Source organism: Thermothielavioides terrestris, chromosome 3 (genome assembly GCF_000226115.1).
Source record: "Thermothielavioides terrestris NRRL 8126 chromosome 3, complete sequence".
Lineage (NCBI taxonomy): Eukaryota > Fungi > Ascomycota > Sordariomycetes > Sordariales > Chaetomiaceae > Thermothielavioides > Thermothielavioides terrestris.
This window is the reverse complement of record NC_016459.1, coordinates 4,619,451-4,634,612: the sequence shown is the minus strand read 5'-3', so window position 1 is coordinate 4,634,612 and position 15,162 is coordinate 4,619,451. Positions and strand designations below refer to the sequence as shown.

Genomic DNA, 15,162 nt, shown 5'->3' with positions numbered 1-15,162 from the left:
ACACTAAAGGCAGACGACCAGCTGAGAGAGCTTCTTCCCCTCACCCGACCCCTGTGTGACAGACGACAATCCTCACTCCCAACAGAGCCGGGGTAGAGACTTCCTGGAGACGGGATTGGTGACCTTGCCTCGACTTCTCAGTCAATAATAAGTCAGGAATTTGCGAGCCCAGAGCCACGCCTTTACGGATTACTCCGTACATGATTCTCAAGCTGCGTTCTGCAAGTAAGCCTCTTGTGTCAGCAAGATGCAGATGCCTCGTTATAGTTAACTATTTGCGTTACTCCAACACGGCGTGTGAGGTGTCGGAACCCAGTATAAGCGCCGATGAGGGGGAATGTCGACCTCGGGGGGTCATCCAACGTCAGCCAAGAATTCGGGCTGGATTGGCGCTCTGCTCTTGCGCTTCCAAGATCAAGACTGCGAGGGTCTATGATTCGGCATGCAATGCGCATCGCAAGGTGTTCCAAGTGTTGGTTGGTTCTCAAAGCGCAACGATTCCCGCCCGTAAGACGCGCTCGTAAGACAAGTTAGTTATTGTGATGGCCACGCCAATGACCACCCACTTTGCCTGCCGATGCCTTCGCGGTCTTTTTTTCTCGATCATAGCCGGCTGGAAAATCGATGGGCTGCGGGGTTGGGTTTGGCACCGAAAGCACAGATGAAGGTCTGCGGTGTTAGGCTGCGGTCATGCCAAGTTCTCTTTACTTCCCATTTTGTGGTTTGCTTTGCCAAGATGGAATCGAGCCGGGTCGACAGGGCTTGGCGACTCGGGCCATGCAAACGCTTCACCTCTCGAAACGACTGAAGAACGTCAAGCGTTGCCGTGCTATAAGGGGCAGGACGTGATTCCTGGCACGATCTCCTTCCGGACTTGTCCGGGCATCTTTGCCTTGCTGGCTGTTGCAACTAGCATGGACTTTGAATCCATGAGCACCATGCGCTGCTCCATCACGGCCCGTCGGATTAATTGTTGCTGAGGAGCTTGTGGTTGTGGTTGTGACGCGCTAACGTTATGGCCGAAAGCAACTGCTCTAGCAACCTGGAAATGAACAGCATGGCCCCGCCCCGATCGAGACCGAGACCGAGAGGACGGAGGAAGGCCCACTGTGCAAAGTGGTTGAACGGTTCACGTGGCAAGTTGGGGCAGCTCGGCGGATGTGGGGAGAACGTGTGGGGAGGCCGAACGTGGCTGGGGTGGATCTGTTCCAGGTTCCACAGGAGCAACAGGAACACAGCCGAGGCAACTGCATCCTTCGCCTGCACTAGTGCGTGTACTGCACAGGATACGGCCGAAGTTAGGTACCGGGCGTTCCGTCTCGACTGCAAGCCAACACCACAACGATGTGAGGAGTGAAGGTCTGATGCTGGTCGCCCAACATATTCCCCAACCTTTGCTGGTTAGTGCCAATTCACAGCTGACACGAGATGATCTCATTCCCAGACCACCGAGCCTCGCACCCGTAACCGCTGATCGCCGACCACGCCCCCCCGACCCCCTCCCCCTAACTTCCGGCGTCCGCGCCGCCCCTACTGCCCTCCGGCGCCCTCCCCGGCCACTCCGCGCAACAAGACTGCACAATGGCTTCCGACTCGTCCCACGCGGGCAAGAAGCCCGTCATCATCGTCGGCGCGGGCCTCGCCGGCCTCGTCGCCGCCTTCGAGCTCTCGCAGCAGAACGTGCCGACCCTGATCCTCGACCAGGAGAACGCGGCCAACCTGGGCGGCCAGGCCTTCTGGTCGCTGGGCGGCCTGTTCTGCGTCGACTCGGCCGAGCAGCGCCGCATGGGCATCAAGGACTCGCGCGAGCTGGCCATGCGCGACTGGTTCGGCTCGGCCCGCTTCGACCGCGAGAAGGAGGACTACTGGCCGCGCAAATGGGCCGAGGCCTTTGTCAACTTCGCCACCGACGAGATGGAGAGCTACGTCAAGGCCCGGGGGATTGGATTCCTCGTGAACGTCGGCTGGGCCGAGCGCGGCGACGGCCGCGCCGAGGGCCACGGCAACTCGGTGCCGCGCTTCCATGTGACCTGGGGCACCGGCCCGGAGGTCGTGCGCGTCTTCGCCGAGCCCGTCAAGGCGGCCGAGAAGAAGGGCATCGTCGAGTTCAAGTTCCGCCACGTGGTCGACGACATCATCGTCGATGAGAAGACCGGCCGTGCCGTCGGTGTCAAGGGACGCGTACTGGAGCCGGACGACTCGCCGCGCGGAGTGAAATCGTCCCGGACAGCGGTCGGCCAGTTCGAGATCCACGGCTCTGCCGTGCTGGTCTCGTCCGGCGGCATCGGCGGCAACGTCGACAAGGTCAAGGCGTGTTGGCCGGTCGACCGCCTCGGTCCCAACGTCCCCAAGAACTTCGTCGTCGGCGTGCCGGCCCACGTCGACGGCCGCATGATCGACATCGCCGAGCGCGCAGGCGCCAACGTCATCAACCGCGACAGGATGTGGCACTACACCGAGGGGCTTGTCAACTGGGACCCCATCTGGCCGGGCCACGGCATCCGCGTCCTGCCTGCACCCTCGTCGCTCTGGCTCGACGCCACCGGCAAGCGGCTCCCACCCTTCCTGTATCCCGGCTGCGACACCCTGGCCACGCTGAAGCACATCTGCAGCACCGGCTACGACTACACATGGTTCATCACCGACCAAACCATTGTGGCGCGCGAGTTCGCGCTGTCGGGCTCGGAGCAGAACCCGGACGTGACGGGCAAGAGCATCTGGCAGGTGCTCATGCAACGCGTCTTCAGCTCCAAGGGCACCGTGCCGGTGCAGAACTTCGTCAAGCACGGCGTCGACTTCGTCGTGCGCGACAACCTGGAGGACCTCGTGGCCGGCATGAACGAGCTCGTCTCGACCGTGAGCGGCGCGCCGCGGCTCGACTACGCCCAGATCAAGCAGGTCGTCGAGACGCGCGACGGCCAGTTCGACAACCCGTACTCCAAGGACGCCCAGGCCATGCTGATCCACAGCGCGCGCAACTACTGGCCCGACCGCCGCAGCCGCGTCGCGCCCCCGCACCGCCTGCTCGACGTCAAGCGGCACGGCCCGCTGATCGCCGTGCGCATGAACCTGCTGACCCGCAAGACCCTCGGCGGCATCGAGACGAACCTCGACAGCAACGTCATGCGCCCCGACGGCACGCCCTTCCCGGGCCTGTACGCCGCCGGCGAGGCCGCCGGTTTTGGCGGCGGCGGCGTGCACGGGTACAGCTCGCTCGAGGGCACCTTCCTGGGCGGCTGCATCTTCTCGGGCCGGGCGGCCGGCCGGGCCATGGCGAAGGAGGTGTTGGCGGCGGAGGCGGCGGCGGCCGGGGGCGGGGCCGAGTGAGTGTTGTGCTTGCTCTGCTTGGACACTAGCTGGGAGTTGGGGGGTGTTGGCTTGCTTTTGCGTTCTTTTTGTTCTCTTCACCTAAGTTCACCTCTCATTCCCGCGATTCCTTACCTACTGCTGCATCTATATCATGAGCATTAATCATACAACATCGATTCTCCGCGCTCAGGTCTCTATTTGGTTGTGTCTCTGTTGCAGTTCCGTCTTCCATCAATACGCTGCCGCGGCCGGGCCATTGCGGCCGTCCGCCGGGACTCGTTTGACCTTTGACCCTGTCCCAGCTCACCCTCCTCCCCACCCCACCTGACACGTCTCCTACACTCCGTGTCACCCCGTCTGCAATCTCATGACCCTCACAGACAAAACCATGCCAAGATGCCAAGAGGTTGGCGGCTGCCCTGAAAAGGAAGCCAACATGAGCCTCTTGGGAACACGTTTAGGTCGGGAGCAGAGGGAAGGAGGGTGACAGCGCTGCGGCCCGAGCCTCGACCGAAGATTCTGGCCTGCGGGCACGCTCTCCACGGCAGGCGCCGCGAAGCTGACCGACCACACCATCACTCGCACACCCATGCAAGCCACAATGTGACAGACCTCGCATGGACGGTTGTCTCCAGGGGGAGGGGGCAACTGGATTTTCGAAAAGTGGAGCCCCCTGGTGCACAGACGCGGCCTCCTCAACGTCCGCCCCCTGACACCGCACACAAATTCTACACCTCGGAAGCACCCGCGTTGTCTGTCTCGTGATATGGAGCAGTTACTGGGCTGAAGGATTTTAAGACTTAAGTATTACGGTGTATTTGACCTACTCTCTCTGTGTCCTATCTCGTATCAAAACGGTCTCTCCCAGAAGAGCAAGCGGTGGGCGGGCAGTGCCCATCATCAATCACAGGTAGATGTAGCAGAACGGGCCGGCGGTGGTGCTCAGCAGGTCCCTGATCGGCAGGGGCGGGCCGCCGGCGTAGCCCAGGTCGACGAGGTCGTCGAGCGTGGCGTTGGGGCTGGGCGGGCTGTTGAGGAACGTGCGGGTGCCCGCGATGGCGGTGGGGCCCTGGGTGCGGTCGCGGGGCGACAGCGACTGCCAGAGCCACCAGACGCGGTCAATCATGGAGTGGTGCAGGTAGAAGGCCGGGTCGCCGGGCGACACGAAGAAGTCGCGGCCCGGGTCGCCGCCCATCGAGTAGTGCCCGCCGCCGTGGATGCCCAGGTTGCCGGTGCCCGGCACGCCCTGCATCTGCATCTGGAACGTGTCGATGTCGCGCGGCACCAGGATGTTGGACACGATGGCCGACGCGTTGGCGAACATCTGGTTGACCTTGGTGGTCAGGTCGCGCTTGAGGCACCGCGGGTTGTACGCGAACTGCCCGTCCGGGTTCGTGCCCACGCCGCCGCCCGCCAGGCTGAGGCTGACCGGCCCCAGGTTGACCGTCATGTTCTGGAACGGGCCCGAGGTCACGCAGCCGCCGCCGGTGCCGGGCGGCAGCACGATCGGCGGCAGGCCGTTGTTGGTCTGGATCACGACGTCGCCCTCGTTCGGCACGACGGCGCCGTTGCCCGACATGGACGTGTCGCTGCCGTCGAACACGGGCGAGTTCTCCAGGCCGGTGATGGCCGTGATACCCCAGTTCCAGTACTGTCATGAATCAACAAAAGTCAACAATGATAAATCTAACCAAAGAGAAAACGAAAAGGGGAAGAGAAAAAAGAGAAAGAAAGAAAGAAACAACGGAGGGACTATTGCGCATCATCGTACCGGCTGGGTGCCCGTGTAGCCGCACTCGGTCTGCAGAGCCTTCTCGTACATCCAGGTGAAATAGCGGTGCCAGGAGAGGAAGTTGGCCGTGTAGTGGATCTCCATGGTCTGGTTGATGTGCGACGCAACGAAGTCATCGAAGCGGTTCTTGGCGCCGGGCACCAGCTCGGAGGGCGTGTTCGCCGGCTTGGACATCAGGCACTGGACGGCGCTGATGTAGGCCTTCTTCTCCTGCTTGCTCAGCGTGCCCCTACATCGCCAGAGGTGGTTCATCGTTAGCGGCGAGGTCCGTCAGGGCGAGGGCGAGGGCAACAGCGAGGGCGGGGGTAAGGGCGAGAGCGAGAAGCAACATACCATTCTCGGCGGACCTTGAGGTTGCTCAGAGTACAAGCGCCGCCGGCGGAGCTGCGGGACGCAACGGTGCTGTTGTTGCTGCTGACAGCGTCTTGGGCCTGCTGCGCGGCGGCGTCGTTCAGCGCCTGCAGCTGCTGCAGCGCCTCCTCGGGGTCCGACGAGGGCACGGCCGTGCTGGTGGCCTGGGGCGCCCCGAGAACCGACGAGGCGGCCTGGAGGGCGAGGACGATCAGCGATCCCGTGCGCATCTTGCAGATCAGCTTGGCGTAAACAAGTGGGACTGGACGGCTGCTGGAACTGAAAACCTGGGAGAGTGACAGCAAGGAGGCGGCGTGGAAGACACCCAAAGAAGACTTTTTATAAGAGCAGGACCGGTTCTGATGGGTCAGACCGCATAAGCGAAAAAGCCATAGTAACCTCGCGTTGCCGAGACCCGGACACAGCTCCCGCTTCTGGGACCCAATAGTGTAGTTGGGAAGTATGTAATCCCGACGAAGACATGCCGGCAATGGTCGGTCGTGCCTCACGGCGGCCTACGAGAGGCCGACGCGGCCGGGCGTGCAGCGACTGGGGTCATGAGTGGGATCGCTTACTCCGTACATTCAACACCGGCGATATCTGGACCCGGCACAGGGGTTCTACACTAGTGTCGTTTATGTAAGGTTCTAGCCTGGGAGCGGCAGGGTTGGACGACCAACTCCTGCGTGCTCAATCTGTTGGTCCCAAGATGGCCTGATATCCGCTGCGTGTTGCATATGCAGGTTGGAATCCTGTGGTCGTTATTCGGGCGGATAATTCGCCCACTATGGACAAGCGAACGAGCGGCTGGTCGAGAGCCCTGCCTGTCTGTGCGCCGGCTCTCCTCCCCGGTCACCGGTGCCTCCACTGCCTGCAAGCTTCGGGAAGGCCTGCAAGCTTCGGGAAGCAAGCTGATTTGTTACCTCGGACGCTATACAGTAACTAGTGTATGTGCATAGACTAGTTAACGGTGCTACATATAGTGTGTTGTGGCCCCCAACGCGACATGCGGTCGTATGAATGGATTAGTATAGTTTACGGAGTGTTCCAGAGCAAGGGGGGCACGGCACCTGTTGAGTCTCGGCCTGCAACAGGGGAGACGGCCAAGACTACACTAGTCGTGTAAGTTCGTTGTACTCCGGACTCGGATTCATCCGTACCCATGCTTCCCCTCGCAAGCCATCCTCGCTTTGCTTGACCAGGAAGGTCCTCCATCGGCGTGGTAGTTGAGCCATCTCGCTAAGAAAGACTTTGTTGAGAACCCCTGCTGCCAGAGGTTCTGGTCCTCGCCAAGTTTCATGGCGTGCGCTGGGACTGCGCCACACAGCGAGGTTTGCCCGTGCGGATGCCAACCATGGCCTGCCTCGAGTGCAGCGTGAGCTCTCGGAGGCCCCGATGTCTCGGGCCAAACTGAGATTGAAGGATCGGAAACTTCAGCCATGAGAGGTCGGCGCTTGAACCCCTCTTCCCGAGCATTTTTACGCCCCGTGCTCCCCCATCTCCTTGTCCCCGAGATCCTCTAGCATCGAAGATCGATCGACGGACGGGCTGAGATCGGGACGCTGATCATGGCGAGTTCTGGCGGGGCCGCGCCCCTCCCCTCGAACCCGAACGACAATGACGGCCCGAGAATTCTGGGGGCGACGCTGGCCATCACCTCGCTGGCCCTGATCACCTACGTCGCCCGCATGTACGTGCGACTGTTTGTGGTCCACAATGTCGGCCTCGATGTAAGGAGACTACCGATATTGACTTCTTCACGACTTACTCGGCGCTGCAGCGGCTAATCGTCGTGGCAACAACCAGGACTACTTCATGACCTTGGCCGTCGCCTTGGTCCTCTCCGGCGAGGGGGTTGTGTGGGGTTCGGTTGTGCACGGCGCGGGCAGACACATCGGCGACATACCACCAGCCGACCTGTCGACCGGCCTCAAGCTGAATTTCGTCAGTCAGCCCATGTACCTCTTCGCCATCTGCATCGTCAAGCTGGCCGTCGGCTCCATGCTGCTCCGTATCGCGACCACGCCATTCTACAGGCGGCTGATCATCTCTATCATGTCGTTCATGGCCGTCTACACGATCGCCTGCTTCTTCGTGAGTCTCGTTCCCTGCTTGTCTTGTCAGCTGCCGAGGGCATACTGGACAGACTGTGCTGACTCCTTCGTGTGTTTCGTAACTGTGCAGACTATAATCCTACAATGCACCGACATACGCGCCCTCTGGGACTCGTCCGTCACTCCCCACTGCTGGCCGCAGTCGACGCTCCAGGGCCTCTCGTACACTAACGTGTCGCTCAACATCCTGACGGACCTGTGCTTCGCCGTGTTCATCCCCGGGCCGATGCTCTGGAACCTCAACGTCAACCTGCGCACGCGCATCTCGCTGCTCTTTTCCCTCGGGCTCGGCTGCTTCGCCTGCGCGGCCGCCTTCATCAAGATCCACTCGCTGGTCAACTACGGCAAGCAGGGCGACTTTCTGTGGGACTCGCGCGACATCACCATCTGGACCGTGGTCGAGTGCAACACGGGCATCGTCGCGGCCAACCTGCCCACGCTGCGGCCCATCTTCAGGCGCATCCTCGGCAGCACGCTCGGCTACGGCTCGCGCACCAACGGCGTCTCGGGCGGTGTCGGCTCCGGCTACCACCGCCAGAAGGACGGCGGCGGCGGCGGCGGCGGCGGCAGCCGCGCGATGTCCTCGACCCGGCGCGCCACCGCGTCCAAGCCGGCCACGGACGAGTCGAGCAGCGAGCGCGCCTTCAACGCCGGCGGCGACTACGAGCTGGCCGACCGGAAGCCCCATCACGGCCAATCGACCGTCGTCTTCGCCGACCCGGACGCGCTGTCTAGCGATGAGACGGTCGACAGGGCGCCGGTGGCTGGCAGGGCTGGGAATAGGACGACGACGACGACGAAGACGGGCGGTCCAGGCCGTGCGAGGAATAACTGAAGCTGAAGGGCAAAGGCGGGATGACGATCACGAGTGTTCCATGACGGTGTTACTGCATGTTGCGTAGGTAAAAATGGCTGTTGTACGTACCCCTGAAGCGGAAGCTGGCTCCCGTGGTTCTGGTCTCTACACCCACGGAGTTCGGAGTACGGAAAACTGAGTACTTGATTGCAATTGAGTTGGCGTGCAACCGCAGGAGCGCTTCGCGACGTCTTCCCACGCCAAGGCTTTGCATTTCTTGACAATCCAAACGTGGGCAATGTAACGCAGTCCGACCATCGTGAAACGAGGGCAACGACGTCGTGCAGTGTTTGAGATGCTGTGCATTGCGGCCTCCTTTCGGTATGATTGTTTTCTAATCAACAACCCCAGACACGTTGAACCGCTTGTTCAACACAAGCAGTCCCTGACCATATTGCAAGGGAGTCGGGCGGGCGGGAGTAAGTGGAGGGTGCCAACTCCTTGTCCGTCGTTCCTGTTCCGCATCATTAACACTAACACCTTCCTTCTTCAAACTCCGAAGGGAATCCCCGAAATTTCTCGGCTGCGGGCCCCGGATTCGGTTCGTAGCTGCTGCCCCCCACTAGAGACTATTAGGAGATCCTCCTATCGTTATATCAGTTACAACATCAAAGCGTGTTGATAGTGTACATACATACGGAAGTAGGGGAATCCCTGGCCGATTTAACGCTGCATTGAAAGACCCCATGCTTCACGTTACATAACTCGATGTGGCGTCGAGGTTCATCATCCTTCATCCTTCCTACACCTTCCACACCCCAGCCGCTGCTGGCCCTGTCTTACACTAGCGGTCTTGGCTGGTGTATGTCCGGAATAGTGTCAAGCAATTTGCCCCTTTCTAGTGTATGCTGCCGAGCGTCTTCGCTATGATTACTGCGTAGGGAAGCGGAATAGCTTACCAAACAACCGTAACGTGTTGCCACGTTGGGTATGGCATCGACAATGAACCTCTCTTCCAGCCCTTGTGCTTGCATGTCTCCCACCGCCAACATCAATGCGCAACAGTCGAGGCCAGACAACGCGAAATGCTGACATTTCTGATCTCGTAATTTCTAACGTTTCTAGATGCACCGATGAAGAAACTGCCCCCAACGCCGACGCTATGGAGTTTGAAATCTTGAGGCCAACACAACCCGTTGCCCATGCGACCACCATCCAGTAGTGTAGTGTGCACTAACTAGTAACCAAACGGCGTGAGCTCGCCCCGGAACGGGCGCTGCAGGTTCTTCACCCGCTCGTCGTCCACCCGCCAGACCCCCTTGGTCTTCTCGTGCTGCAGCGGCCAGTCCAGGCCGTCGGCCAGGCGGTGGAAGACGTGGTGCTCGGCACCGGCCACCGACCGGAACAGCAGGGGCTCCCAGACGATGCCGCGCAGGGCCTCGCTGGCGCGCATCTGGCGCTGCGCCTGCTCGATCTTGGTCTTTTCCGCCACCACGGTGCGCATGTCGCCCGCGTGCAGCCCGCGCAGCACGCCGGCCCACGCGCGGCGCGACTCCCACGGGTCCTGCGCCTCCACGGGCGGCATCTCCATCGGCGCCGGCCCGTTCTCGGGCGCGTCCACCTCGTACGCCTCCAGCACGCGGCCCGTGCGCCCGTCCTTGACCGTCCACCCCTCGCTCCAGCACCCGGCCACCTCGAAGATGCTGGCGCCCTTCTCCTCCCCCCCGCGCCGGTAGACGCGCGCCTCGAACGCGTTGCGCCGCCCGCGGAACACCCCCTCGCCGCTGAAGCGCACCTCGACGGCGACGCCGGAGCTGCCCACGATGTGGTAGGTGCCGCCGATCTCGGGGTACAGGCAGCCGGACAGGAAGCCGCGCACCCTGACGTCGGGCAGCGGCACGAGGTAGTCCTCGCCGTAGCGGTCGACGCGCAGCGTCGCGTGGCCCACCTGGCGGATCAGCACGCCGCTAGCGCCGGAGAAGGTCATCTCGACGCGGGCGTAGCCGTCGGCGCGCACGCCGCCGTGGGCCGGGGTCGACACGTGCATCGCCGTGATGGGTGGGTGGTGCGACACCTGCTCGGCCACGAGGCGGGTCTGTGTGTGCGTGGCCGGGTCGGACCAGGAGGCGAGGAAGAGCTCGCCGAGGAAGGCGTTGAGGGGTTTCCGGATGGAGGGGAGTTTGGTTTTTGTTTTTGGTTTTGAGGTTGGGGAGGCGGTGGGTTTGAGGGTTGGGCTGGCGGGGGGTGTTGGAGGGGAGGTCGGCCGGTTGGTGGGAGTTGGAGCGGTCGTGGTTGTGGCGGTATGGGTGGAGCAGGTGGACGACGGGTTTTGGAGGTCGACGCCGACGTAGAGCTGGCTGCGCAGGGCGATGAGGAACCAGCGGAGGACGAGCAGGGCGCGCTTCTCTGGGCAGGGCTCGAGGGCCGGGGCGGCAAAGACGGCCGGGCGCTGGGCCCAGCAGTGGCCGACCTCGACGACGGAACAGGGGGCCAACATGGACGGCGGGCCGGTCACGTTGGCGAGGTCGCCCTTGACTGTGCCGAGGAACTGCAGCGCCGTCAGAACTCAGAAGCGGGCGCGCGGCGGGGCCTGGGGAATGGGGAACGGGGTGAAGTACACACCTTAACCAACTCGCGCAGGCGAGACGACAGGGTTTTGCTGTCCATGACGGGCGGTTTGGGTGGGATGTACGGAATGTTCCGCAGGTGAGAAGCAGGAAGGAATGTGAAACGGCAATTAAAAGCTACTTAATTATGAGGTAGGCTTCCAGTATTACCTACGGCAGGTAGTCGTCACGAGAATGTCATGAGTCCAACCAGTTCGAAGGAGAGAGGAGACGGGAAAGGTCAAGAAAAGGCGTCCAGAAATGGCAGGCACATCAATGGCATTATAATCACCCCGGATGGTTCAAAGGCCGTTGTGCGAGGTAGGCGCTTTGTCCAAGCCTTTGTGGACTGGAGGCGAGCTTTTTGTTTCATCTTTGTCGCAACCCTCAACCAGCCAGACCGGGAGGCGAGGGGACCGCGGGGCAGTGTAAATTGGACCAACGACAGCGCCCAAAAAACTAAAATCCCCGATAGGTAGTGCGTGCTGTGCGTTTACTATTGGCTGTTGCTTTCAACAACATGGATGATAAAACGTGCAGCTTCCTCTGGAGGAAGTGGAATCTCCCTCAAGCTGGCGGGGTAAGTCTCCGCTGTGTGGCGGGGGCGACGCTAAGGTACCTCACTTAGTTGACAGAACGTCCCTGCAGGGCGAAAGCCTCGAACCGCCACACGGTTATGGCTAAAGAGGTCCCGCCAAGACTAATTTCGGAGACTGCCGCTTACAAGTATTTACAATCGCCACGGGGTAAGCGGCAATCGCCACGGGGTGAGCGGGGCCGCGACGACTTCGAGCAACATCAACAACGAACAATCGTAAAGACTCGTCGCAACAACTTCACGAAACCTCAACCAAATTGAAAAAAAAGAAAACCGAGATAACCCGCACCCTAACCTTAACCCGAATCCTAACCATTAACCCGAACCCTAACCAGCGGGGGGCTGACGCCGCCCCCCGTACCCCCGGCGAACTAACCAGCGTAACCGCTTGGCGATAGTGCAAACGCCTTGGCGATCGGGGCTACGTAATAACGTTGTAAAAACATTGCCGATAATTGGCCGAAATTAGTCTTGGCGGGACCTCTTTCGCCATCAGCCGCCACACCGTTACGCGGTCGTCCAGACTGGAGAAGGTGATTGGCCTGTTGGCGGGTGCCTGGATCGTGACGAGTCATGCGGACCAACTCCCGACTCCAACGCTGTACGGAATACACTTTTCCTGAATGTGGCCAATGTCGCAGGTTGCAGCTCAGCAGCTGCCAGCGGCTGGCTTTGCAATCACCAACTTTGTGCAGCGGTAAAGTTCCGAGCGTGCACCTGCTGCGCCACGCGAGATGTGTGGTTTTTCGGGAGCGGCAAGATGGGATGGATTTCTGCTCGGGTCGGCCGCCTGCCGTCTTGGCGCCAAGCATTTGATCCGAGGGGCGCGGCCGCCCCTGAGTCAAGGACACGACGATTTCCAGTTGGCGTTGGAATTCCACGATTTCCACCACCACCACAGTTGCACAGCAGTTGCACAGCACATTCACCACACCAAGTGACCAAAGTACGGTACGCTGGACCATCACCCTACATTCCATGGTACTACATGGATAACAAGCCAGTACATTCCACTGTCAGCATGGCTCTTTACTCTCATATTACCGCGGTCACAGCATCTTGTCCTCGACTTCCTTCCTCTCAAAACCAAATCCTCCTCCCACCTCCCTTCCCCCTTCCTCAAGTATCCCCGCTCTCAACATCACATTAAGTCGACTAATGCCCCCCGTAACCCGGGTTCGCACCGACTTCGCTGTGCATTGCCTCGCCCTGCTTGGCCTTGACCTCCTCGACGCGGCGCTCCAGGTCGGTGGTGGCCCACTGGCGCTCGTCCATGGTTGGCACGAACAGCGGCGCGTCGGTGAACAGCCGGTTCATCTCCTCGAGCGGCCGGTTGGCCGTCTCGGGCAGGAAGGCCCAGAAGAAGAGCGCGTTGGTGAAGTTGCAGATGACGAACAGGTAGTAGTACCGGTACCCGACCGCCTTCATGGCCGGGTCCGTGACCTGCCCGATCATGGTGTTGAAGGCGAAGGACGTCATGGTCGCGATCGACACGCCCTTGGACCGCGTCTTGGTGTCGAAGATCTCGGCCGGGATGATCCACGACAGCGGGCCGCACGTCGCGCTGAAGCTGAAGTTGTACGTCCACGTCACCACGATGAACCCCCACGCGGCCGCCTTGTTGTTGTTGGCCCCCGGCGGGTACAGCGCCAGCAGGATCGTCGCGATGATGAAGGTGACGCAGTTGCCCAGGTTGCCGCAGATCAGCGGCCACCGCCGCCCGAACCGGTCGATCAGCAGGATGCACAGGAACTGCGCCACCAGCGCGATCACCGACGAGATGGCCTGGTACTTGAGCGTCTCGTCGCCCTTGATCCCCATCAGCCCGTAGATGCTGACCGAGTAGTACTGGATCGCCGACACGCCCGTCATCTGGATCGAGGCCTGCAGCGCGCACGCCAGGAAGAGCCGCCGGAAGCACGACCGGTCCCGGAAGAGCTCCGCGTACGACTTGGCCTCGTGCTCGTGCTCGTATGTGATGGCCTCCTGGATCTGCTCGAACTCGGCCTGCACCCACGCGTCCGTCGTGTCGCCGTGCGCGTGTAGCATCGCCAACGTCTTCAGCCCCGCGTCCGGCCTGTCGTGGTCGATCAGCCAGCGTGGCGACTCCGGGAAGAGCAGGATAAGCGCGGCGAGGAACACGGCCGGGATGACCTGGATCCCGAGCGACGTCCGCCACTGCCCGTCGTTGGTGTCCGCGAAGCCGACGTAGGTGCCTGGTGTGGAAGAGAGAAGGGGGGGTTAAGCTTAATTCATACAAAAACTTCTTCTTCTCGGCAGTCACAGCAACATAACACCCGGGCATCTCTGCTTACCATAGGAAATCCAACCCGCCGCCAGAGCACCGACACCGAGCATAAACTGCTGCAGAGCCGTCACACGGCCACGGATGCTCGGGTGGGACAGCTCGGCCTGGTAGAGCGGCACAATCATACACAGGATGCCGACGCCGACGCCGGCGAGGGAGCGGCCGGCGTAGAGATACCCGAGCGTCTGCGCGCCCGTCTGCAGGCCGCCGCCAAGGCAGAAGACGAGAGCTCCCGACATGATGGTCCACCGACGTCCGAGGTAGTCACCCGCGGGACCGGCCACGGCTGCGCCGATGAAGGCACCGCCGGTAAACACCGACACGACCGCCGCTCTGCATGCCCCCGATGTTAGTTAGCCGGTCGAAAAAAGGAAGGTCTCGACGGGGTCGGGGGAAAGCCAAGGAGCACGCACGTCTCATTGCTGCTGGGGTTGAACTTGGTCAGGAAAGAAGGGGAAGCGATGACCTGGGCAATGACACCCAGATCGTAGCCGAACAGCACAGAGCCGAGTGAGGCGAAGACGCCCACCAGAAACTGGTACCACTTGGGCGGGAGCGCCATCCTGGGGTGGTGCTCGAGAAATGCTGCTGGGAAAGTCGGGCGGCTGTTCGAGCGGGAGAAGAGGAACTGGTTTCTTCTTCCTGCAGCAGCGCGATGAGACGTGACCCACCACCAGCGCACCTTGCCTGCAGATCTCGAGCTTGCTTTTATACTTCGATGTCTGCGTGTGCCCTTCGATCGCGTGCCAGGCCGGCCGCCTCTCGCGTGGTCCGTGGACCTTCCTGAACGCTAGTCCAGTGACGGAGAAGCTCCGGTCTTCGAACTACCTGGTACCACGAGCTCGGAGTAGCTTCTTCGCTCGTGCGTCAGCAAACAGGGCAGTCCGGGTACACTTGCCCAGGCCGAGCCCTGGCCTTCCCCAACCTCTCTCCCCAGACTAACCCCAGAGAGCATCCACGTTTCCCCACGGCCCCCGCTTTCTCCGCTCCCACATCCCGATTCCAGTGCTAGCTCCCCAGCTCCACCCCGCAGTTCCTCGGCCGGCACTGGTGGATATTCTCTGGCCGCATCCCTCCAACCTCCAGCTCCATTCGTGCACGCCTCGCGGGGTTCTGGACCAGAGCATGCGGGGATACGTCTGTTGCCGCGCGAATCAGACGAGTCATTGGCCAACGGCGCCAATCGCTAGCGTCGGCACCGGCGATGTGCTCTTGATCTGGGGTGAACGCCGGTACGCCGTTAGGGCCTCCCGCAACGTGGTCAAGTGGAGAGCTGCGCTCTAAGCGC

At 61.4% G+C, this 15,162-nt stretch overlaps 5 protein-coding genes across 5 annotated transcripts; 2 read left to right on the top strand and 3 right to left on the bottom strand.

The window, feature by feature from the left end:
* The first annotated feature begins 1,242 nt into the window (after nucleotides 1–1,242).
* THITE_2118071 (uncharacterized protein) lies at nucleotides 1,243–3,492 on the top strand. The gene is made up of 2 exons (XM_003654816.1): nucleotides 1,243–1,359; nucleotides 1,445–3,492. The coding sequence occupies exon 2, from the start codon at nucleotides 1,582–1,584 to the stop codon at nucleotides 3,325–3,327; it is 1,746 nt and encodes a 581-aa protein (XP_003654864.1). The 5' UTR covers nucleotides 1,243–1,359; nucleotides 1,445–1,581; the 3' UTR covers nucleotides 3,328–3,492.
* Nucleotides 3,493–4,085: 593 nt separating this feature from the next.
* On the bottom strand, nucleotides 4,086–5,882 carry THITE_2118068 (uncharacterized protein). Its single transcript, XM_003654815.1, has 3 exons — nucleotides 5,435–5,882; nucleotides 5,081–5,330; nucleotides 4,086–4,960 (listed from the first exon to the last, which is right to left on the bottom strand). The coding sequence occupies exons 1-3, from the start codon at nucleotides 5,680–5,682 to the stop codon at nucleotides 4,214–4,216; spliced, it is 1,245 nt and encodes a 414-aa protein (XP_003654863.1). The 5' UTR covers nucleotides 5,683–5,882; the 3' UTR covers nucleotides 4,086–4,213.
* A 1,138-nt stretch (nucleotides 5,883–7,020) lies between these two features.
* On the top strand, nucleotides 7,021–8,401 carry THITE_2049451 (uncharacterized protein; the record flags this gene model as incomplete). Its single annotated transcript, XM_003654814.1, has 3 exons — nucleotides 7,021–7,182; nucleotides 7,259–7,444; nucleotides 7,637–8,401. The coding sequence occupies 3 exons, from the start codon at nucleotides 7,021–7,023 to the stop codon at nucleotides 8,399–8,401; spliced, it is 1,113 nt and encodes a 370-aa protein (XP_003654862.1).
* Nucleotides 8,402–9,599: 1,198 nt separating this feature from the next.
* Nucleotides 9,600–11,029, bottom strand: THITE_2050968 (uncharacterized protein; the record flags this gene model as incomplete). The annotated part of the gene is made up of 3 exons (XM_003654813.1): nucleotides 9,600–10,596; nucleotides 10,687–10,910; nucleotides 10,985–11,029. 3 exons carry the CDS (start codon nucleotides 11,027–11,029, stop codon nucleotides 9,600–9,602), a joined length of 1,266 nt encoding a protein of 421 aa, XP_003654861.1.
* Nucleotides 11,030–12,530: 1,501 nt separating this feature from the next.
* THITE_2145653 (uncharacterized protein) lies at nucleotides 12,531–14,436 on the bottom strand (the record flags this gene model as incomplete). Its single annotated transcript, XM_003654812.1, has 4 exons — nucleotides 12,531–12,550; nucleotides 12,775–13,782; nucleotides 13,882–14,207; nucleotides 14,288–14,436. 4 exons carry the CDS (start codon nucleotides 14,434–14,436, stop codon nucleotides 12,531–12,533), a joined length of 1,503 nt encoding a protein of 500 aa, XP_003654860.1.
* Nucleotides 14,437–15,162: the final 726 nt, after the last annotated feature.

Excerpts from the sequence above, each read along its gene's own strand:
- THITE_2118071 (XM_003654816.1), top strand. The coding sequence starts at position 1,582 with ATGGCTTCCGACTCGTCCCACGCGGGCAAGAAGCCCGTCATCATCGTC.
- THITE_2118068 (XM_003654815.1), bottom strand. The coding sequence starts at position 5,682 with ATGCGCACGGGATCGCTGATCGTCCTCGCCCTCCAGGCCGCCTCGTCG. Across the intron at positions 5,331-5,434 it reads CTCAAGGTCCGCCGAGAATG|GGGCACGCTGAGCAAGCAGG; the intron begins GTATGTTGCTTC and ends CTGGCGATGTAG. Across the intron at positions 4,961-5,080 it reads GCTACACGGGCACCCAGCCG|TACTGGAACTGGGGTATCAC; the intron begins GTACGATGATGC and ends GATTCATGACAG.